The 24,798-nt window shown below is 38.8% G+C and overlaps 1 protein-coding gene across 4 annotated transcripts in view; it reads right to left on the minus strand.

Annotated features, from left to right (window-relative positions):
- LOC121643872 (ATP-dependent 6-phosphofructokinase, platelet type-like) overlaps window positions 1-24,798 on the minus strand; it is a 47,793-nt gene that overhangs the window by 5,441 nt on the left and 17,554 nt on the right. Inside the window, exons 6-17 of one of the 4 annotated variants that reach the window (XM_041991462.1) lie at window positions 24,679-24,723; window positions 24,456-24,564; window positions 20,828-20,923; window positions 19,002-19,094; window positions 18,756-18,881; window positions 17,180-17,244; window positions 16,831-16,900; window positions 12,829-12,975; window positions 9,185-9,255; window positions 8,800-8,887; window positions 2,768-2,920; window positions 251-415 (exon numbers count right to left, since the gene is read on the minus strand). In XM_041991462.1, coding sequence (XP_041847396.1) covers window positions 251-415; window positions 2,768-2,920; window positions 8,800-8,887; window positions 9,185-9,255; window positions 12,829-12,975; window positions 16,831-16,900; window positions 17,180-17,244; window positions 18,756-18,881; window positions 19,002-19,094; window positions 20,828-20,923; window positions 24,456-24,564; window positions 24,679-24,723 — 1,228 coding nt within the window. Of the gene's footprint in view, window positions 1-250; window positions 416-2,767; window positions 2,921-5,292; window positions 5,446-8,799; window positions 8,888-9,184; window positions 9,256-12,828; window positions 12,976-16,830; window positions 16,901-17,179; window positions 17,245-18,755; window positions 18,882-19,001; window positions 19,095-19,542; window positions 19,639-20,827; window positions 20,924-24,455; window positions 24,565-24,678; window positions 24,724-24,798 lie in introns of all 4 variants that reach the window. The other 3 variants (XM_041991460.1, XM_041991461.1, XM_041991459.1) reach the window with 3 other exon arrangements.

Here is a 24,798-nt window from a genome sequence, read left to right on the forward strand (position 1 = left end):
TGCATGGCTGTAATCTGGGTCACCTGCACCACCCTGAACATCCAAGCAGCTCGAGTAACTGACCGACTGGAGCTCACGTGAACAGTTAAGTATAATCTGTGTTGCTTTGTTGGTAAGAAGGAGATTAGTATATGCGGTGGTTTAAAGGAAGTCATGACGTTAGAGCTATCAACAAAAAGAAACACTAATTGGGAGGATTTAGAGGTGCATAGATTACCTTATAATGATTAGGTTTAAAATTATCTCTGACCTGCAGGTCTCGGATGTCAAACGGCTCCTCGTAGATGTAGACGGTGTCGGCACCTGCAGCCAGACCGCCCACGGTGGCCAGGTAGCCGCAGTAGCCCCCCATGGTCTCGATGATGAAGACCCGCCGCTTGGTCCCACTGGCTGACTGCTTGATACGGTCACATGTCTAATTCACACATGGGTTATAAAGTCATTAAACAAGCCAAATGGTTCAGCCTCAGTTCTATCATGCAGTCTAAAGCAGAGCTGAGACAACAGTTATTTTTTGTATCAAATCTGTGGCAGCTAGCATTTCTTAAATACCTAGGATTATATTTTTTATTTATTTTTTACTCAGGGGGTTCATTCTCAGCAAATAAAACTACATAATTTAAAATTTAAGATTTTATATATAATCAATAAAACAAATAGGGAAATTAGAATCAGCTCTACTTTAAAAAGAACAAAATACATGCAAATTAATGAGTGAAAGTGATGGACAGGTTGACTCCTTATAGGTCAGTGCTGTAGTCGTATATCTGATTACACTATTTCCAATTTCCTTTTATTAAAGCTGAAAGCTGTTTCCTTTATCTTTTCAGTCATAATATTTGTTATTTTTGCAAGCAGCTTTCGCTTCTAAGAGATCTCAGAGGCCTCTTTGTGACAGAGAAGCTCCGTTTATCTTAATTATGTACATGCAGTAGTTCATAGACTGAGAAATAATGATTTCCTGCACACTGAAATTGATGATGAGGCCGATATGATCTCCATCAGAGTCGACCTGTGCATTTCTTTGTTCTCATCAGAGGAGTGGAGTCCACCAAATTAGGACACTACAGCGTGCAGTCCCATCTATCTTTTCAGGAACACTCTTATTTTGTGGTTTTCTACAGTTTTTGGGACCCACTGCATCATTCTTATTGGCAGACTTCACCAATCTGAGACCAAACAAATAAACAAGGCAATGAACAAAAACAAAAGCAATGAAAAGCAATTACAGAAGACTTCAAACACAGACGTGATTCACAAACTGTACTGTCACATAACTGCTCAATGAGGACAACACAGGAGTAGTCGCTGACGTGCAGGTGCACTGCAGGTTGTTGTTAAATCAGCAGCATGTGTACTCACAGACTGGTTTACTTCTGTTTGTTCATTCATGTCTGCAGGACTGAGTCAGGGGTTATGCTTCTTACCAGCTAAACCCAGCTTTTTTCACCAGCTTTAAGCCAAGAAGGCAGTTGTTTTTTTCTCAGCTTTCTTTCTTATTAAGTTGCTGGTCTTGTGGGTTTTCATTTCACTTGCTGTTGTCATTTACTTTAAAAAGAGAACATAACGATAATCATCTTATGAATAGAAAACCCACAGCAGATTTATCGTCTTTGTAAACAGGTTTTCTTCAAGCATGAGCTGACTTTATCTTTGAGGAGGAAGAAACATAAAGTTCTGAAATCTTTAACTCCTCTACAGGACAGTTTAAAAGTTTCGAGCCACCCATCTTTTATTTAAATTTATTAAGAAAACATGAATCTATGTGCAGAAATTGATACAGACAATAAGGTAAAAACAGGATCTGTGCAGTTATTATGAGTTTGCAAGTCAATATTTGGTCTGAGCAGCTTTATTCTTCAACATTGTCTGAACCCTCTTAGACAAGTTTTCTTGTCATTCATTACTCCATGAGATGTTGCCACTGATTTTCACTCCAGTTCTTGTGTCATTTGTCCAGCCTCAACCTTTGTTTTTTCCCCTGTTTCCCCTTTAAGAACGTCTTCTTGACAGCCATCAAATGCCTCTCTCGGATCCTGTATCAGATCTGGATTTTTTTTGTTTTGTTTTGTCTATTTAATAAGATTTTGCTTCAGATATTGCTCATCTGATCTAAATAGTTTGTTTTAGCCTCACACGCCTTCTATGTCCTCTACGAATCCAGTTTCCCTTTTTTAAGGATATTGCACACCATGCCAAACTATGGTAAGTTTTTAAACCAATATCTCTTCAGAATTCAGCTTATTTTTCTGTCACACTTTATCTTAACAGATAAACAGTTTAACAGGCTGACACAAAGACAGCCTAAAGATCCCATTTTTATTTGGTTCTTTGCCAAGTTATCTGTTATACGTACTCTACACTGATTCCCTCTTCACATTAGGTACCTTTTAGATGCCTCGATGATTCATAGATCAGAGTTAAGTGGCAGAAACATGCTTCTGCTAACGGTTAGGTACAAGGACTGGACTGAAAGCAATTAAAAAGCAGCAAGTGACTTTCATAAAACCTAGAATACTGCTAAAGACCACTTTTAAAGAGTCTGGAAACAAAACATGAAGAAGTGGGGGCTAGATCAAGCTTTTGTCACCATACTGTACTTCGATTTCCTAAAACTTAAAACTGCTGACTTAACTCCTAAAAACACCACCTTAAAATCTGTTTGACAACTTTCTTCTTACCACGAAGAGTCATCACGGCAGAATATATGCAGGTATTAAAATCTCCCCACTGATGTGATTCTTTCTTTCTGTGTCTGAGCCCTTACCTCCACGATGGCGTTGAGTGACGTGTCGGCTCCGATACTGTGGTCGGTGCCGGGCACATTGTTACTAATGGTGGCAGGCAGCATGCACATCGGGATGCAAAACTCCTCATAGTTGGCCCGGGCCTCGTACAGCTGCAGCAGGGACTCAAAGGCCTGATGGTGGCATCAGGTGCATCAGATGCAGTTAGACCACTAGGGGGAAGCCTATATGTTTCTGTGTGTGTGTGTGTGTGTTCATATGGGATTATTAGTATATTTTTACAGGCTATGGCACCCAGAAACGGCCTTTTCTTGTATTCCTCATTACTGATGTGTCCGTTTGAAATGAAACGGTGTCAGTGCTGCACACACTGATAGCTGTGTCACGTATGCAAAACAGGAAGCCCTGCAAGCATTAAATGAATGCTATATAATCAGCAACAGGTGTCAAACTTTGGAGCCTTTTTGGATATGTTTCACCAACACAGAAAAGTACTTTCTAAAATATTTTCTGGTGTTTGGTTTTTACAAAATATATTTATACAGTTTTAAAACTTTTGTCTAACCCAGTCCCAGAAATATAGTTATAACATGTTACAACTACTTACATCTTAAGGCTAAGGGTGAACCTGAAGAATGAAGGATACAAGAAAAGGCAGCAACTTCAATGAAACTGGGACCATGAGCATCCAGCTCTGTAATGTGCTGCTGGCTGGCTCTCTCCAGGAGATGGAAAGGGGGGCTTTGGCTTCTCATTGGCTAAGAGGAGATGGAATGGAGAGAAGGGGTGGGATCATCGTGGCTGACATGTCACAGTGTTGACGCGACAAGATAAAAACCATGGTGGGACTCCAGAGTCTCTGAGCAAGGTCTCCTTTTATGTCCAAGCCAAGGAGTAAGACGTGAAGCTTTGCCTCGGCTCAGAACAACAAGCATTAAAATGCTGGGCTTGTATTTGCTGAACACGCTGGAGGAGAAAGAACAAGCAAGCGTCCTGATTGCACTGACTCAGACTGCTGTCCACCTTATTTACTGTTTACCAAACACACACACACAGTGGACTGCACAAACACGCAAGGGACACATGCCTGAAACATGCAATATGCCACTGCATGCCCCAACACTTACCTGGGACCTCTGCTGAGCAGCTCACCTCCAACAACAAGCAGCAACAATCGTTTTCTACTGTAAGAGCTCAGACCAGCAACTTCTGCTGAAAGCTTGGTGGCTGTAACATCCAGTAAAGCTCAGTAAACTTCATAGCAACCTAAGTTTAGCAAGTTTATTCTGACTTTGTTTCTATCCTTCTAATGTGTTTTGTACCACCACCGTTTTGTTTTTGTGAAAGCAGGAAAAGTTTCATTCACTCAATTGACTTAACATGAACTGCACACTTCTACAGACTTCTAAGATCCTTTGTTTTGAAACCTTCAATTTCTTTTAAAACTGAATAGTGGATTTCATTTTGACATGTGCAGAATTGTTTGACTTTCCAGAAAAAGCAGCAGAAGAAGAAACTTGTAAACAAACACGGGTACATGTGCCTGTTTAATGCCGTCTTACTAATTTCAATTTCTCACCCCTTAATGATTTCAAATTATTTTAAAACCTCAGGCAAAGTATTTGTATCACATTACAACCAGTTCTGATTCGGTCCCGCCATGTTTTACACTAGACGTAACACAAAGTGCAGGGTTACCTTATGGTGACGTACGGCTGACGTAACAGGAATGCGCAGTAAGAATCATTTCTACCTGAATCTCTGAATATGTGTTTTCATGCATCATTAGAAAAAATTGGTAAAACCCATTTATCAGAACGAAAGTTTGATCCAAATGAGTGTGATCGTATCAGATTATTCCGATTGGTTTACATGAAACATTTTTATTTCGATAAAGGTTTAAATTTAAGTAGGCAATCATGTGTGGGTCATTTTTGGCACCAGTTATTTTCTTTGTCTTGTCAGATTACTGATTTCATAACTCTACAGTATATCTCCTCACAGGTAGCCAAAATGCTTTGACTCCGTGACAAACCAGAAGAAATAACTCAATAAATGTTTGGTACGAAAAATAATGACTATTGCATGAGGTTTTCATCCTGTGTTATTAGCTTTTGCAGTTCTCCATCAAACCAAGAGTTTGTGCATAATCTCTAATTTCAAGTGACTCAGGAACTGAAGATTGTAAAACTTGTTTCTACAAATCAGTGGTTGAGTTGACGGTGGTTGCACCCATTAGTTTTATGGCCATGTTTTGTTTAAATGTGTTCCCATATCCTAAAGTGATAAACACTCTTCAGGAAGGATCTTTTGAAACCCACCCAACAGTTTGAGAAGCACTCTGAAGGCTCGTCTTAAATAAAGTATTTATAATCTACATTTGCTAAGAAGACCCCTCATTAAGCTGTCAAATGAAGTCCACCTGCTGCTTGTTGATGTTTGGAAGCGAGCTGTCAGTGCACAGCCCCAAACTCTGACAGACATTGTGGTGTGAGACTGTTACGTCTACAAACACACACATGCACTCTAACCCAGCCACACTTACATCAGTAATGGCATTCAGAGCCGTGTCTGAGCCAATGCTGAGATCTGAACCAGGGATATTATTGGAGACGGTGGAGGGGACCATAACCATGGGCACACAGAACTCGGTATATTTGTCCCTTGCAGAGGAAAGTTCCAGTAATCCCACGTAGGCCTGCAGCAGTGAGAGCCATTGTCTTATTGGTTGGTTATTAGGAGGTACACACAAATGGCAGAAAAGTGAAGAAGTGTAATGCTGAGATCGTCACAAAGTTCAGTGGGCAAGAGGACGCAGGTGGGCGTTAAGGAAAGAATACTCATGATGGGAATTGTTTGGAACTTCAAAGAGTTTGGGAAGATGTGTCCAAACGTTTTTTAACTGTTCATCAAACATAGATTCAAGATATAGTTATATAATCAATATGGACTTAAAGTGCAGCCTCTCAGCTTTATTTTGAGGGTTTTCATACTTCATACTGGAGGAAGTGTTTAGGAATTTTAGCTCTTTAAAGTAACAAAAAGTGACAAAAAGTAATTGGACAGTTGACTCTAAAGCAGTTTCATGAACTACATGGGCTATTTCCTTGTTTATCCATCATCTGTCAAGCAGGTAAAATGTCTGGAGATGATTCCAGTGTAGCATTTGTGACAGCAGATTTCTGTGAAGGCACAACGGTTAAAGGAGCTCTCAGTGAAAGTAAAACAGGCCACCCTTCAGTTGAAAAAGAGAAGAAATCCATCAAAGAGATGGTACAATTTGTAGGAGAGGCCAAATCAACAGTTCGGTACATTCTGGGACTAAAAGAGTGTACTGGTGAGCTGAAGAACACTTTAAGGCCTGGTTATCCATGAGAAACAACAGTGGTGCAGGATCCTTGCCTTGGTGGAGAAAACCCCATTCAGAACATCCAGTTAAGTGAAGAACACTCTCCAGAAAAAGGTGTATCAGTATCTAAATCTACTATAAAGAGAAGATTTCATGAGAGAAAATTCAGAGGGTTCAATAGCAGCAAGAAAAGGAAGGCCAATTTAACTTAGCCAATAAATAAATAAATACACCTAAAATAGACAGCCCAGTTGGACATAAAGTTGGATAAAACTAAGATTAACATGAACCTGAAAGATTGGGAAATAAAAAGTAAGGAGTAGTGTGGAAATGGCTCATAATCCAAAGCACACCACATCTTCTTTAAAACATGGTGGTTGAGCCAGATGGGATGGCCATGCATGGCTTCCGATGGCTCTGGGTCACTGGTGTTTATTGATGATGTGACAGCAGACAGAAGCAGCCAGATGAATTCTGAAGTATGCAAGGATATACATTCTGTTAAAATATACTGCAAAAGCAAACCAAGACTTTTTTAAGACAAAGACGTGGAGTATTCTGTAATGGCCGAGTTAATCATCAGATCTCAACCTGAGCCGAGTATGAATTTCAGATAAAACTTAAGGCAGAAAGACCCACAAACAAGCAATAACTGAAAACAGCTGCAGTGACAGTCGAGCAAAGGATCATAAAGGAGAAAACCCAGCGTTTGGCGAAGTCCATAGGTTCCACACTTCAGGCTGGCATTGTCTGCAGAGGATTCTCAACAAAATATTAAAACTATTAATTGTCCAATTACTTTTGAGGCCCTGATATGAAAACAGTCTCTATAAAAATGGATGCAATTCTTAGATGATCCATAAGATATTTATGTTCAATCCCTTGAATTAAACCTGAAAGTCTGCACTTCAATTTCATCTGAGTTGTTTAATTCCAAATTTGATGTGGCATGCCAAATCATGAAACTTGTGTTACTGTTTAAATATTTCTGCGCCAAACTGTAAAAATTTTACTTTATTAAAGTCTCTACAGTCCTTGGGCCAAGTTTATGTTTAATGTTAAATAGATAGTTGCCCTTATTTTAGGTGGATGATTTCCACCAGATGCTTAGAAAATGACTGGACACTACAAATTGTTTTACCTTAGTCATCAGCTTCACTAGTCAGCTAAAGACTACTTTAGCAGTCCAAAGCAAGAAAATGAGCTCAAATCAGAAGTGTTTTTCAACATTATGTAAATTCATCAGTGATTAGTGAAGCTCCAACATTTTTTCATTAGTTTAATATTTTTCAGACTGAACAAGTACCCTAAATGTCCAGAACTATGATGTGAAAGCTGCGTGTGTGGGGAACATGTGGGAAGACGTGGCTTATACACGAAAGGAAGTGGACTGAGTAGGCAGGGCCTGTTGATGGGGAAAATTGAAGGTAGCAATGGGACAAACAATGGTCTGGGACAAGTGCGTTGGTGAGAGAAGCCAAGAGGAGAGAGCCAAGCCAATCACAACAGACAGTGAGACACAGACAGGAAGTTGATGTTGTAGCTCCTCAAACAAAAGAAACAAAGATGGAGATGATGTTTTTGTTCTTATTTTTTTTCTTGGCCAAGCTACCAAAGTCAAAAGCCTCCACACTCCCACCCACCCTGGACTCTGGCGGTCCTTATATTGGAGTAGATTCTGAGTCATCCAGGTCATGCTAATGCTAAGAATTGAATACAGTCAACTAAACTTTTTTTTTTCTTGGTTTTTAAAGATGTTTTGACTTTCATCCAAAAGGTTTCTTCATTTCTGACTTGCTGGTAAGAAGTCAAATTTCAAGAGATGAAAATAAATACTGAAGCGTTTTCTCCAGTTTACTCTTGTGGATGTCCACTGCAGTTGTTTTTTCTTCTCCCTCGTAAGGATAACTTTTACTGAACTGCTGTATAGTGTAGTCTATAGTGCCACCCTGACACTGGTTTATGTGCTTCAAACCTGTCTGATTGGTATTTATTTGGTTGAGTTTTTTTAATGATTGCATCTGATTTTCTTCCTAAGTTAATGATAACCAGACTAAAGACAGATGTATTCTTTGAGTGCACCTCCAATCTAAAAAATTGAAGCCTTTGTGCAAGTAACTCATGTTTATTTCTATACCTGCACGTTTCTAAGTATGATTTAATACCTTTAACATCTTGTCCTTTTTATTGTTGACTGTTAAATCTTTTGATCTAGAGTATTTTAATTTTTCTAATCCAGATGTGACACCAGTTAATTACACTGATTTGGCTTTGCAGCTTGGCCCATAAGTAAAAACCCAAATATAAACAAGACAGAAACCGAACCTTTACTTGTGGCTTAGTGTTTTTAAAGTTAAGAGGTCAAGAAATGTTTTGAAAGTTGAAATGTGAAAAAGAAGAAGTCAATGAAAAACAAAGGACTCAGTAATGTCAATATACATGAGGAATGTAAAACACTGGAAAGAGACAGAGCTGGATAATATTGAAGGGCTACAGTGTGATGAGGCTGGCCAATAAAACAATGAAGATTACACAAACATTTGAGTTTTCATACAGTTATCCTTAGCTAACTGGAATAAAAACAATGGCAGGATAAAGTTGAACAAGTTTAGGATATTTCATTCTATTTTTCAGTCTGATAAACAAGATATAAATCATCTTTACAAAAACTGCTGTTTACAGTAATCATGTTAATTTGCATACCTCAAATCCTCCTATTACGAGCAGAGCGTTGATGTTGTGGATCCTTATCTGCTCTGCAATCTTATCCAGATGTTTTCCTGGAAGAGTCCTGACATAAAAAAAGTTTCTACTGAGACTTATTTAACTATATATCTGCTTCTATATTTAATCATCAAACTTCTATTTTAAGGTAAAAATCTTTCAATTAATCCCTTTCTTCACAGATTTTACAGACAAAGTGTGCACAGATGGAGCTTTATGAAAAGTAGTGAGAATTTCCTTCTAAATAGAAGAAATGCAAATAAAGAAAACCATAACAGGATTTAACCTATATAAGTATTTACAGTGCATGAATATAAATGACTTTCTCCTCTGATGACACATTTTCCTGACTGCAGCAGCTTACCTTTTTGTCCCCAGCAGAGACCCTCCCTGACCGGTCCAGCCACCAACATCTCCCCATTTGATCTCTTTGATCTTATTAAGAGAAAAAAAGTTAATTAAAAGAAGTTTTAAAATTCTCTTAACTTTTTTTTTTTTTTTTTTTTGGTAATTCCTCCTAATTAGATCATAAACCATTACAAGAAGCAAAGACTCGAAGATTCACTATAAACAATAACCATTTACTAAATAAAAACATTAAAAGCTGTGAATACGGTGTTTTATAACAGAAACCTCAGACAGCTATCTGAAGACTGGGGTGAATAAAAACATCTAGACAGCTGATTAACACAATGAGAAGCTGGGAATAAATATATGCACTTTAATTCTACCAGCTATCCAAAGTCATAACTATATCTGGAAGTGTCAATTTTCATGATCTAATAACCATGCCAGCAGAGTTGCAATAAACCTGCACCTATGCCTTATAATCTGTGCCCTACTTAGACAGGGTTTTATTCAGGGATCACAGCTTCAGTTTTCAACAGGTTTAATCCTTCTACATGCATCACTTTCAACAGATTCTAATCTCTGATTGTCCACAGAGGTATATCTGCACGTGTCTGTGTTTGTGTCCATGAAAAGCTTGCATGAAATCAGTAGAGGAGACCCACACCAGCGATGTGCATATGTATGCATGGCATGGCTGCTGTGGGAGAGGAATAATTGGCTTACAGTAAGCAGCACTGTTTATCTGGACATACTTGGTATTATCAGTGTGGTCAGTGGCACGGTGACTTCACTTCCACTTCCTACAGGTTGCCACTGCTCAGCAGACCAAAATAAATTTAGCTCATATTTATTCTTAAGAACTCTGAGATCTAATAAATGTTTTTGTTACAGAAAGGTGCAGAATGCAACAGCCTCACCACTCAAGCTTCTGAATGCTGCGAACCAGAGGTACAGTGAATGCAACATAATTGTAATAGCCATTTAAGCAAAATTACCTTCTTTTACTTGCTAATGCTCACAAAGCTTACAGATTTAACTGTAGAATTGTACATGAAAACAAGCAACGTAATACTCTGTATTATTGTATTTATGAGAAAAATCTAATAAAATTAAGTTTTAAAAACCCCAATAAACAATTATTGTAGGTGTAAGAGCCCAAAAAAGCCAACATACATTCGCCGGCCACTTTATTAGGTACAATAGGTTCAATCATTATGTTCAATTTCTTGTTAATAGTAAAAGCTAATCAGCCAATCACATAGCAGCAGATCAATGCATTTAGAAAAACTTTAAACCGAGCATCAGAATGAAGAAGGAAGGAGATTTATTTCAACATGATAGAAAGGCAACAGTAAGTCAAATAAGCCCTGGTTCCAACCAAGGTCTGCAGAATAGCATCTCTGAACTCACAACATGTCCAACCTTGAAGCAGATGGGCTACAGCAGCAGAAGACAACACCGGGTGTCACTGAGGCTACAATTCACACAGACTCACCAACACTGGACAATATAAGATGGAAAAATGTTGCCTGGTCTGATGAGTCTCCATTTCAGCTCCACATTCAGATGGTAGGCTCAGAATTTGGTGGAAACATCATAAAAACGTGAATACATCCTGCCTTGGAGCAACGCTTCAGGCTGCTGGTGGTGTAATGATGTGGGGGACATTTTCTTGGTCCACTTAAGGCCCCTTAGTACCAACATGGCCTGGTTTAACCACCACAGCCTCCCTGAGTATTGTTGCTGACCATGTCCATCCCTTTATGACCACAATGTAGCATCTTCTGATGCTACTTCCAGCAGGATAATGCACCATGTCATAAAGCTCAGATGATCTCCAGCTGCTTTCTAGAACATGACAATGAGTTCACTGGACTCCAAAGGCCTCCACAGTCACCAGATCTCAATCCAACAAAGCAGCTTTGGGATGTGGTGCAACGGGAGATTCTCATCATGGATGTGCAGCTGACACATCTGCAGCAACTCTGTGATGCAATCATGTCAATATGGAACAAAATCTGTGATGAATTTTTCCATTGCCTTGTTGAATCTGTCACGTGTAGCGGGCAGAGGTGAGGAACCAAATGCAGGCAGCCAAGGCAGGAGGCAGAACTGTGCTGGTGACAAGGTTTAATTCTCAAAACACAGGACAGGTAACCACACACGAGAGGGGAATGAACCACATGTAAGGATCTGACAAGAGCAACCTGAAAACCATGGGGTATATATGCACAGGAGGAGTAACAAGGAACAGGTGAAGTGAATGAGTAATTAGACCAGGTGAACTAATGAGCCAGAAACAGGAACCACATGAACACAGGAGGGAAAACCAAACATGACAAAACTGAAAACCTAAAGCATGAACATAACAGAAACTGAACATGATAAAACCCAAGAACTATAGACCAAGAGCAAGACCGAACTGTAAACATGACAAAAACCATGATCAAACACACACCAAAACCCAGAAACCATGACAGAATCTTGAAACATTGATTATTGAAGCAGTTCTGAAGGACAACAGGGTCCAACCTGGTACTAAAAAGGTGAACCTGATGAAGTGGCTGACAAGTATAGACACTACAAACACACAGACAGGTCTGTCCAGTGTTTACACTGCTTACTAACGTGCTTATTTGTGCTTAAAATTGTCTTTTAGGTCGTATACAGGTTTTTGTCTTCAAAGAATGATTCTTTAATAAGAAGATGACTCTGGTGGGATTCAAACCCACAGCCTTTGAATCCCTCCATGGGTGTTAATTAGAAGTCCATTGCACTATCTATTGCGCCACAGAGCCTCCATGTTATCCTTGTTGTGAATTTGGTACTGCCAACGTATTACAAGCATCTTTTTTGTCTGCACTGTGGTATGCACGAATGTAGCTGTGTGTTGTGGGCCTTGATTATGGTTTCTCAAAATAATTTCTTGCCCATGTGATTATATCAGCTAGTGATATAAGCAGCTAGCTAATGGTTCTTGATGCAGTGTGGGATATCAGCAAACAGAGACCACAGGGGTCCAGCCTAGGCTTGCTCCCTTACCCTTAACACACTGCCTACTTCCAGCAGGAAATTGCACCATTTCACAAAAATTCAACTCAACTACTTTCTACAATGTGACAATGAATTCGCTGGCTTCCAATGGCCTCCATAGTCACTAGATCTCAATCCAATAGAGCAGCTTTGGAATGTGGTGGAACGGGAGATTCTCATCATGGATGTGCAGCCGAACATCCTAATAAAGTGGCAGGTGAGTGTATATCTATTGCAGATTTATCAATACATTAAAAAGCATTCAAGGTAAACTATGCAGGATCTTATTTCTAGAAAAGTTCTAATAAAGCTAGTTATAAATAACCTTTCAAAAAACAAAAGGCCAACATACAGTTTAGCTTGTGGAGGATGAGACAAAGATTCAGCTACATGCAAGCTAATAAAAAAGTTTTATTCCGTCTTCAAAATATTTGTTGAATGTTTAAAAACTGTTGCCACTGCATGAACAGGTCAGACTTACAAGGTCAGACTTACAAGATGTGATCAAAATAACATCTGATATTGAGAGTTGATGACTTCTCATCATCGGGTCGATGTTTCAGGTATTTACTCCAATCTCTCACCTCGCTGTAGCTGTATCACCTCGCATATATTCACGCTCACCTGCCCTTTGTAGAATCCCTCGAAGCCGTCGTTGACAGCAAACATTTTGTGGCCTTCGGTGATTCCCACCCTCACGGCAGAACGTACGGCCGCATTCATGCCTGCAGCCGGAGCACCGACGTTCATCACCGCCACGTTAAAGGTACTCTGAATGCAATGAAGACCAACAGTTACACACACATAGTTCTCTGATATGAACTCAGTAAACAGCAGAGAAAGCTGAATCTGGCCATGTGTACACGCTTTATGGGCATACATTTAAAGGTGAAGCTTAGCCGCATTATATAAGATTGTAACACTTTAGGCATGAATCTTGCATCTAGTGGACAAACAGCATGTGTGAAGCTCTGGTTTAAAAAGATGGCACATTTATCATTTTTAGAGGCAGTGAAATAAATTCTGAGGCAAATGGAATGAAAACTCGACAAACTGCTCCCCGTAGATGTCAGAGCTATCCATCTGCACTTCCTCAAAAAACCATCCATATCTCAAGAGCTGTTGAAGAGCCTCACAGCAGAACAGCAGCAGGCAAAGACAGCCTTGCATGCAGGAAGCCACATGCCGCTAAAAGACGCAGTGAAGCAGCAGCTTTCTTTATTTTTCACTCACAATATCCACATACTTGGATTCAGTCAATGCACAACTGGTGCACAGCATTTCTAATCCAGACTCCAGACTGGACCAGATGCACAACAAACCTATACATTTGAGTTTATATGGCTGTCAGACACATGTGCTCAAACACAGGGAGTCTACCATCAGACATGCGCTGTGCACCACTGATGGATTGATCTTTTAAACTTTTCTTCTTCAACCAGGTTAATAATGAAACACATAGGATGATGTGGAGTACCTCAAAACAGACAGGCGTTCAATACTCTGTTGCATTTGACCACAGTGTCGGGTGATTTCAGGCTGAAATGTGCCAACAGCAATAAGTATGAAAAACTATTAACTTTGTGAGCTGTGAATGCTTCATCAGATTTGGTTTGTACATCTAGAACTCAGCGACTAAACTAACCTCAACATGCTGCAACTAACAGCCAAGATGGTAACCCCACAAATGTATTAGGGACCCTCGTGTTGTTTTGAGTTTACTGCATCACACGGGAACACAGTCATCCCAGGCTTCCCTTTAACTGTGTTGTTTTGTTTAACCCTTCATCCTAGAGAGTGACTGACAGTGGCCCCACTGCAGGCTGGGTTCCTGCCACCGATGATCTCACCAAGCAACATCACGCCAAACAGCATTCGGCTAATGAGAGGCCACCACGACTAGTTAAGGCAGCATGGATGAATGGGTCTTTGTCTTATTTTGCTATAGGAGGAATTTCAGCTCCCCTCTCTGTTTGTGTGAAGTTTGAAGTATTTGGTAGCTGTTTCTTCTTTTTAAGAGACTTTAACTGTGTTAGTGGACCTACAGCCTCTGGGGGAGGGGTATAAAGCGAGTTGTTTTAACCATTAAATGATTTCGACATGCTTAAGCATCTCTTTCTTGGATAACAGAGATGTTATCCAAGAATTGATTCGAATCAATTCATTTAAGCGTCCTTTTAGTGCATTCCTTTGCTTTCAATTTAGTTTTTATTTATATGGTGTGTGTGCTTTAATAATAACGTCTGTTTGTAATCAATTTATCTAAACTTACTTAAAAATAGATGTGATTTAAAAATGAGACCACATGGCTCAAATATGCAGAAAAAAATAAAAACAAGAAGACTTTAAGTACTTTTGCATGGGATATAGCTTTTAGTCAGTTTCCTATACAGAACAAGTAAAACAAATCTTTCTCCTGGTCAAACTCATCAAAGGTTGAAAAAATAAATATAGCTTTTAAATTGTTTATGTTAAGAAAAATATAAAATAAGCTTCTCAATGACAATCTATACCAGTACTTCTCAAACTGGGGGTCGCAAGATAATTTCAGGGGGTCACCATATTATTGTAAAGAAAATATATAGCCTACTTTTATCAAATAAATTAGGATTTTTTTTTACCAAGGCTGTCAAAATGAAACCATTAATGAAGAGATAAATGTTTGAAATTAGCACCTTCATTTTTTTACACATATTTACACATAAACAACAAAGTTAGTACACATGCCATATCTGAATTTGATATCATCTCCCAGAGAGAAGCTGATTTGGGGCATGTAGGTACCTTGTCAAGTCATGAACCACCAAAAACTATTTTATCTTCATTTATGCAGTTTCTAAAAATTTCCCAGCCTTACATTTAGAGGATGACCCATTTGCTACATCACAAAATTAATCACTAAATTGTCGCATGCAAACACCAACCTATGTTATCTTGGGGGTCGTGGCTCAAAAAGTTTGAGAACCACTGATCTATACAGTAGTAGGAAAGTGGCAGAATAGTCACTGAATACAGTAACAGCAATGCTGTCATCATCTAAGCTAAATTAAGATGAACTCTCCTTCAATACACCGCTGAAGCAGTTTCACTCAAATAACAAATTTGGGCCTAACTTGTGTAGCTTTGGGCTCTTAAGAACCAGTTATGGAGCTGATAAGTTTCTTATGCAAAACAGATGCGACCCATGTGGCATCAGCCAGCTTTACATGGGGGACCAGGTGTGGCCCAAAGAAGAAGCAAACTTAGGCCATGCCTAATGAATATGTGGCCAAGTAAAGGCAGCCACACTCATCCTGAGTCTACACAAACATTTAAGGGCAAATGTAGGCCAAAATGTTGTAGCTAAATAGTCTTGACTGTAACAAAACAGAGAACTTAAATTCAGAAGGTTAAATCTCAAGTTATGAAATGGAGCAATTTGAGTTTTATCTAGTGAATTGTAAAATTATCTTCATTCAGTGTGATAATAACTGCATCAGGTATTGATGAACAGACTGACATTTTAGCAAAAATAATTCAGTAAAACTGTGTAATGGACATTATAAGCTAAAAACCCCCTAAACTATTTCATTAAACATACAGTATGAACCTCTGTGAGTAAATGCACTGTGTTTAGCTGCTTTTGTACAGACAACACTAAATACAGATACAGTTAAAGAAAATAACAAGTTTTTCCCCATGATGTAAAGATGCTTCATCACTCCTTGTATCCAGCTTTAACGATTAAAAACCTAAAAAAAAAATAGCCAATTTTACAGCTGGAGAAGATGTGAAATCAATAATATGAATAATGTGCATTTGAAAACTTTATACATCAGATCTCTGAAGGAGCATGGAGCCTGTCCAGTTTGAGGGACCCCAGATTCATCTGTAAGAAGGCTACTTCAGATTCATACGAAGCAGATCACAGCCACGGATGTGATTCTCCTTGACAACAGAGCTAGTGGGATACCTTTGCCACAGAGCTACGGCATCTCTTTGCACCTCTAAATTTCTACTTCTAAGCAGAGCCATGAAGAAATAAGCAGAGACAAAGCGACAGGGGAGGAGCACTGACTCTGTCATTTTGTGGCACTTTGTTACCAAATAAACAAACAGTGTAAAGTTTTGGATTTTGCCTGAAATATTAAAGAGGTCTCATGGAAGATTAGACAAAATCCACTCTTAAGAAACATAATTATAATATATTTTTCTTATTTTCAAATTTAATTGCATCTTGAAAGGGATCAGAAGCCAAAACTGGAAAAAAAATATGTCTAAGCTAATTGCTAAAGCTATTTGTGCAAACTACTCCAGTAGAAGCTCCAGAAGCTGACCTAGAGTCTGTTCAGCTGCTGCCTCATTACCCATCACATACATCACACTGCTCTTCATCCCTAGCCTCCTCCTCCTCCTCTCCCTGGGTCCAGACAGTTATAGAAAAACAGACTCTTGTTAGTGTCACAAAAAGACTGCAACACCCACAATGCACCTGACCAGGAAGTACCTTCACTAGAACAAATCTCACAGCAGCTGGTGGAAAAGACACATTAGATTAATTAAAACAGTGATTTTCTTTCTGGTTTGACTGTGTCATTGTTTTGTTTTAGTTTTTTAATTAAAATTTCTATTTTTGGTTGTGCTTACATTTGGTAGTTCGGAATCTGCTTTGCGGTAGGAGAGCAGTCTGTAGGTGGTCAGATTGTTCTCAAAGCTCCTGCAGTTGGAAAACAGTGTTAGCCGAAGTTGAAAATGCACAATGATTTCTGTTGTGTGCCTGAAAGCATTTAGAGTCAATCAAGAATCAATGCAAACACCTTTAAACAGCAGCATGCTGCCTAACAACCATACAAATGACTTCTATCTGCAGTCTACCAGACAAAAACCCTGTGCTGTAAATTATACAAGGACTTGCTGCTCTGATGAATGAGGATACATCTCTGCTAGCATAGCATGCATTGCTTTTAAATTTATCTTTATACTGTATTAAACCTACCTGCCACGAAGTCGGACTGCCTCATCAAATTTCTTCTCATCCATGGCCTTTTGTACCTCCTGGGTCTAATGACAAAACAAAACAGAGATGATTCACCAATTACAAACACAATTTTCTGTTTTTTATATGTGTTTGCGTGCATCTGCTTGCTAAACCGCAGGCACATGCTGGGTGAAGTTACAGTGAGCTGAAAGCACCTTAACACAATGACCCTACACTATGCAGGAAGTATAACCTGAGTCTTCTGTGGAAACGTGTCCGTGCATTACTTAAAATCATGTAGATTACCTGCAGTGTCACAAATCTGGTAACTTTTAAGAGTGTTGTAAACACCATATCAGTTACAAGTAATAGCAGAGACTCACAAAGACTACAGTTTGCATTTACTCAGCTGTAAAACATCATGAGTCAAAGATGTGACAAAACTGAAGTGTCAGTCAAATAAATCTTAAATAAAATGTTTTTTTACTGAGTGTGACCCCAAGATAATAAAAATGAAGGAAGTGGCAGCCATGATCGTGCTATATTTGGGAACACTCTGTCTTTGCAGCTTTAAAAATAAGAGGAGTCAAGATGCACATGTGAACATTTCCTTCACAATATCTGCCACATCCGCTACTGGTTTCCACTACAGTGTTATCAGCAGGGCGCCTGTAACTATGGGTTTTAGTAGTTGTGTATAGCAATACTAATGAAAAAAAAAACAATTTTCAATATCAGCTAAAGTGAAAAAATTAAATGCACATATAGAAAGTCAGGGTTTTATCTGAGTAAGCCTATAGCTCAGTGAAATACATGTTTTACTTTTGTGTGAAAGGACTTATTTGTCCTTGGTTGTGTCTAACATCCTGATAAATTAGAGGGAATCCCACACATCTGTAGCAGACATCCAAGGAACCTTTGTTTCCCTCTTTGTTGGCAACCACACTAAGTACCAAGTTCTGAGAACTTTGTGATAGCATGTTAACATTTCTTCTTTTACACCACGTTACTCCCCAATGATATGTGAAAAATACCCTATTTTTCTATTGGGTTATCTTTGTACATAAAGTTAGCATGAAAACAAAGAGCCGAGTATCTATGATGTGTTTATAGTCATCCATCATGAAGCACTGTAGTTCAACCAAAGCAGACACTTTAACATGATCCAACACTTGCTGTTAAAACCTGGTGGGGTCTATGTGTCGTCTAAGCATCCCAATAGTCTTTTCTTTAGTCCTTTTAAGTTTTCCTTCATACTCTTCCTTGACGTCATCATGTTTTACACTTACTGTAGGTAAAGAAGAGTTTGCAGAGTCATTTTTCAAACTCAGCCACTACACCCTGAATTTCTTATGACATGCAAGTGGGTCCTGCTAGTCACTTAGCTACTACATGGACTTGAAACGTGTCTAATTGTTGTTTGACTTGAACTTTGAATCATAGAAATGTTTGAGATGTTTTAGCATTTCACTCAGAAACAAACTATTGAGCCTTGGGGCCTTTAGGGCTCCTGTTAACAGTAATGGTGCACTTTTACATATAAGAGTGAAACTATTAATACTCTGCTGTGAATCTGCAATGCACACACTCTTACCATCTGAACACACTCCATAAGTGGAAGTCGAACAGCCTGGTTGCCAACTAGAGACACGACACAGGCTGGGGTGTTGGCTGACGCCTCCAGTAATGCCAGCACTGCCTCCACGCCCATACGACTAGCCTGTAAAGAGATTTTAAGAGGAATTTTCAGCTACATTAGAGGGAGTTTTTGGTTTTGCTACTAATCTGTCATCTCACAACAGGATATGCAACTTTTTATTTCTGAATTATTGTGACTTACTAGGATCCTGTCAAAGGCAGAGGGGGTTCCACCTCTCTGCACATGGCCCAAAATGGTGACCCTGGTGTCAAAACCCAGGCAGCGCACTACCAGCTGGTCATAGAGAAAGAGGAATAAAATGGTTGCAAATACAAACAACAAGGCTTTAATATTATGTCACAAACATGTATCAGTGCAATAAAAAAGTGAAAAAATAATAAAAACGAGTGTCATGCAAGAAACAACAGAGGGGAACAATCATGCAAAACATCTCCTGTCATGTCAGTGTGTGTGCCAAATAACGCACATGCAAAGTTTACTTCAAAAGCAAAACTAAGGTGCAAAACAAGCAAATACAATAAGAATTTAACTTATAATAAAGACAACATTTATGAAACATGCATAAAATATAAACAATTAACACACACAAGGCATAAAATGTCTTGGAGTGTGCTTCCAGGGTGAAGGAAATGAACATCACACCATGAGAAGAGGAACATCCATGCATCGGTGGGAGAACTTGTGCATCCACGATTCAAAGAGGCTTCTCCACCGTACTTACATCCTTGATATAATCGGGGGTTATTGCCTTGTTATGGCAATCCATGGCACCCTCTGCTACAATAATAATGTTCAGTCTTTTCTTATCGGCACGGTTCTGGAGGGATATGAGAAGAACAAACATTTGAAAACATGACAGAGAAAAGTTTTGCACTGCCAAAAGCTGGATCGGAAAATGGAGGACGATCTCAGAACAAACACTGAGAAAACTTTGTCTGGACATTTAGCTGGTCGCTCGTTGTGAGCAAGCGTTTGCCACATTCTCAGAGAGGTTTTTATCATTTACTGGATGCCTGTTTTATAGCTTGCAGTCTTCTAAACCTTTTCCCTGGTATGAACATTACTGGCATCAATTTATTAGAAGTCAAGGTATCTGATTTATTCATATTACAGTTACAACACATTTAAGATATTGCTTTATTCATCTTTATTCATGCTTTAAAAGGAATGAAAATATGGAAATCTGTTCATACAATCTTATTTAACTTAATTATAAAACCACTCTGGACAACTTTTAAATTACTTAAAAACTCTCTGTTTATTTTCCCTATTAACAAACACTTTGTTGTTGGTGCCACATCTTTTCCCAAAATAAATTGATTTGTCCACCAGTAAAAGATGAGTATATTGTTTTCTGCTGTGGTCAGTCACTGAGATAAACACAAGTCTGAGTGGAGCCATGCTGCTTCTGCAAACTCTAAAATGTCTCAGCTGCTAGTAAAACACCCTAAATGCTGTGCTGACGGCTGCAAAAGCAAACATGAAAGGCTCCAATGTCTTTAAAGTGTGGCTATGTGAGATATTCATCTATTTCATGGCTTGTAGCTAAGTAGCCATTTCAGGTGAGTAGCGTGGTTCTCACATAAACCCTGCATACTGGAGTTACTGGTGTATCTTAGCCTCTATCTGCTAGGTTATTTGCTACTGTCTGTACACTACTTTAAGTCACACATTAACACAAAGGCAGTGGTAGACCAACAAGTATGGCATCTTTGTCTGCAGAAACTCTTCTGCCTTTAAAAAAAATTAATGAAACATCCAGTCAGGCTGGGACTGACAAAGGCTATACTAGGAGGAGAGCTCAAGCGGTCAGTGATGAGTTGAACTGAGGTGATTTGAGGCCTTTAATGAAGCCAACCTGCAAAAAATATTCAATAGAGACTTCTCTTAGAATGTGGCAAGCATTTGTACTTTGCATCTCTGGGACTTTGTGCTAACTTCATGTCCACCAGGTGGTCCAGCTTCTGGTTCCCCTCTGCTTCAGTCTGAAACTGAGCTCTACTCACATCCTTTACAAAATCAGAAGAAATGTGTCGTCCGTTTCGGTCAATGGCTCCTTCAGCAACTATGATAATGTTCAATCTGGAACCTCGAGATCGACTCTAGACAATGACACACACTAACCATGTTATATCTAATGGGATGTAATCAGTCAGTCAAAAGCAGTTATTAGCACTATAAAAGTGAAGGCTCACCTCCACATGCTAACTGGGAAGTGAATGGGAGCTGTCTTTAATGTTTTCAACTTGTGAATAATTTTTTACTGTAAACGATAGACTCCAAATAATTTGGTAATGTAAATCTAAGCCTTCCCATAACAATGGGCAGCAGCAGCTGCTTCGCTCAGATCATTGATGTCTGATGTCTTTCCTCCTTGGCATTGTGCAAGAAATTACCAAAACATCTGCTTTTACAGGTGTTTGTACTTGCTGATGATCTTTCAGTGAAATGCATTTGACCTGTCTGCTTCTTACCGTCTGAATTCCTGTAGACGCAGTAAAAGCGTATCTATTTTTTCACACATTATTATTGAGTGTAAAATATTCTGCTGAGTGCAGGTTTGTGATGTCAGCTGGTGTTTTAGGAACAATTGCTTCGGTGGGACAGTGCACTTTATCTGTTTTTATATTAATTTATTTTAAATATTTTGTTTTTACACTGCTCTTTACTAAAGTTTTTCTGATAATCTGTGAGCATCTGTGGGTCAAAATCTTAACAATCATTCTTTACAGAGATTTACCTATTCTACTTTTATCTATTTTACTTTTGAGAAATAAATAACTTTGCAAGTGATAGCAGGGGGGGCTGTGGACAAAACATTTGACAAGTATATCCACAGATTGTCGGTCGGAGTCCCACAAGGGTCCATGTTTTTTCAGGGAAAGCCTTCTCATCTGAGTTTATCATGTTTGAGTTAACACAGTAAACCGCCTGTTTCCTAAAGCATCATTTAGACTAAAGTAAACAACCCTAAATGTGGTCTGTAATGTATTGTTCAGGTTACACGGGTTCACACACATTCATGTACAACACGCTTTTTCACCAGTGTAGGTTCTTACCAGGTTTTCTAAGATTTCTAGACCATGACTGTCTTTCTTTCACATATTTAGTTGTTATTTTTGTTTGAAAGATTCATGACCACAAAAGAGTGGAAACAACTTCTAGCTCACCACGTGGGAATGATTTAGAAAAATCCTCTTTTTAAAGAAGATTCTGTATATCTCCTGGGGATAGTACAACAATGCAGGGTTAACAGGTTGCCTCAGGTTACTCCTCAGTGTCATGGAGCTCAAACACTCCCCACAGGGACATCGCCATGGAAACTCATTCTGTAAACATAATCAGGTTCTTTTTTCCTGGCTGACCAGCACCTCTTTAGGATATCTCAGCACAAGGACACAGTTCTTTAACAGGGCCTGATTAAAACAATAAAGCTCATACTTAAATATTCCCTAAAAGACTAACTGACTCATTTTTTTTAGTCCTTTAACACTTTTCACTTTTTTGTCCATAAGATTTCCTCAGTTCTGAGAACTGTTACAAAATAATTTCCATTAATATTAATAAATAAAATATTACTGAATCTGATTTAGGTCATTGTCGCCTGTGAGTTGTTTACCTGACCGACCAACATGTTATGGTCAAAATATTTAAAGTGTAAATGGCTGTGAAATTGCCTGAGGAGGAGAAACAAGGCTGTATTGTAGTTGTTAGGAAGATAATACTAGAGGACATTTAGAATTCAAGTACTGGGTTACCATTGCCTGGATAACTGAGTTTCTATATCAACATATGCCACATATTTGCAAAAGATTTAAAAGTGACGCTATGAGAATAACAACCAAATACTGATCTATGGACCATTTAATCATAAAAAGTAACTAAATCGAGGAATATTCTAGTGTTGCATCGATAACAGAAAACGCAGCAAAGAACCTTAAGAAACCTTAGATATCTTAGATAGTATCTTTAAGCACAACATTTGCTCCAATTTCTTTCATCACATCTAGGAAAATACCAAAGATTAATTTTTGACAGGTATAAAATAATTATTTTGCACCAACAATTTGATTTCAAAAGAGCTATTTGTTAAAAATTTGGCATATCTTGGCATGTTTACCATATCTGTACCAGTGGGGAATAAAAGCAAATGTAAAAATTCTTATCAAAGGTAAGGGTAGTCTTGAATACCAAAGCTCTACAAGGTGGGAAATCTAAAAATCCATTTATGCTCTACACAAAAGACTGATTCTGAGCATTTCGTCCGTCTTCTGCGTCATTTGCATGCGTAATTTGGTCCGTTTTCGAGACCCTTGCAGATGCGTACCCTGACAGCAAACAGAGCAAAAAGAGTTTGAATAAATGGAGATTGATATGAAGGCAGTTTATTGGGTTTCTAGTCAAATTCTTGAGAAGGGATTCGAATATTGTGGGCTCCAGTTCTGCCAAAGTCAATCTTCAATCACTTTTAAAGAACTTAATCTTCATTTAAAATGTAACTGATGTTTGAGTCTTATGAGTAGAACGCTACTCACTAATACGACTGGTCAGGGTCACAAGTTGCCCATTGAGATCGTATTACACCTCAAAACTGAGTCAACTAATCCCTTGCCTTTAATTATGCAAGAAATCTTAATTGGACACTATGTCATCACTTGCTCAGAGGACAGCGCGTTGGACTTCTAGTCAAAAATCTGAGGAGGAATTCAAAGGTTGTGGGTTCGAGTCCCACCTAAGTTGGTTTTAAATAACTGAAAATTTTAAACAATACCAAGGCTGTAATTTGTAATTAACTGAAAGTAAAAACCAGATGATGGAGTTTATGATTATTAAATGTAGCTAGGTGCTTCTAATCAGTGTCAGGTCCCCCAAGATCCTAAACTGGACTAGGTGAGTATAGGATGGATAGTATTACAATATGTAAAGACAGGTGGTGCCTATATAATGGGCATTTAACACCTGATGTCATATGCAGCAGTGCTTCTTCAATGGCAGGAGGTGTTAAATAAATGCCGTTTCCTCACAGCAGCGCCAAGCCAAAGACAGATATTAAGAGTTTGTGTGTGTGTGTGTGTGTGTGTGTGTGTGTGTGTGTGTGTGTGTGTGTGTGTGTGGATGGGTGAGGGGGGGGGGGATGTTTAATCTGTCACATAACTGGGTGTGTAAAGGGCTTATTGTTTTTGTTCTGTGATTTTCTTTTTTTTTTTCATTTTAATATGCATTCATTTATACTATGTAAAGCACTTTGTGTTGCCTTTGCATGAAAAGCGCTTTATAAATAAAATTTGATTTGATTTGATTTGATAAATGGCAAACACATTACCTCTTTGACTAAGTGCTGCAACTGATCTAAAGGTTATCCCCCTACAGCTTAGTTATTAACAGGAAAATCCTCTGCATATTTCTTGGATAATGTACAATAAAGCAAAAATCACATGTTGTTAGTGTCACTTTGGGTTTAATCCTCAGTGTCATAAAGGTCACTTGGTTCACACAGGGGAACACTGCTATGGAAACATACTCACATATCACTGAATGGATTGCTCATCTTAAACAAGGTCAAATTAATTATCAGAGCCACAGATTTACAAAGGACTGAGTTACCGAGTGTGTGTGTGTATACGCATGTGTTACCTCTGACAGTTTCTGGCACATGGTGTCTTCCCAGCCATCTTCAGGAGGCATTTCTGGGATAAAAACCCAGTCTGCTCCACATGCCAGGGCACTGACCAGAGCCAGGTACCTAAACACACACACAAGCTCACATATTTTTTAACAGTTATTTATAAAGAATTTTTACCTCAGTACACTGTCTTCTGTACAGCGTTGTTCTGTTTTCCTGAATAAATGAACCCACCCGCAGTGCCTGCCCATGACCTCCAGCACAAACGTCCTCTGGTGGCTGAAAAAACAAAAAAACAACAACAAAAAAAGGAAAGATGTCAAATATATGAAAAAGAATAACCGTACACAATGT

This window comes from Melanotaenia boesemani, chromosome 8 (genome assembly GCF_017639745.1).
Source record: "Melanotaenia boesemani isolate fMelBoe1 chromosome 8, fMelBoe1.pri, whole genome shotgun sequence".
NCBI classification, from domain to species: domain Eukaryota; kingdom Metazoa; phylum Chordata; class Actinopteri; order Atheriniformes; family Melanotaeniidae; genus Melanotaenia; species Melanotaenia boesemani.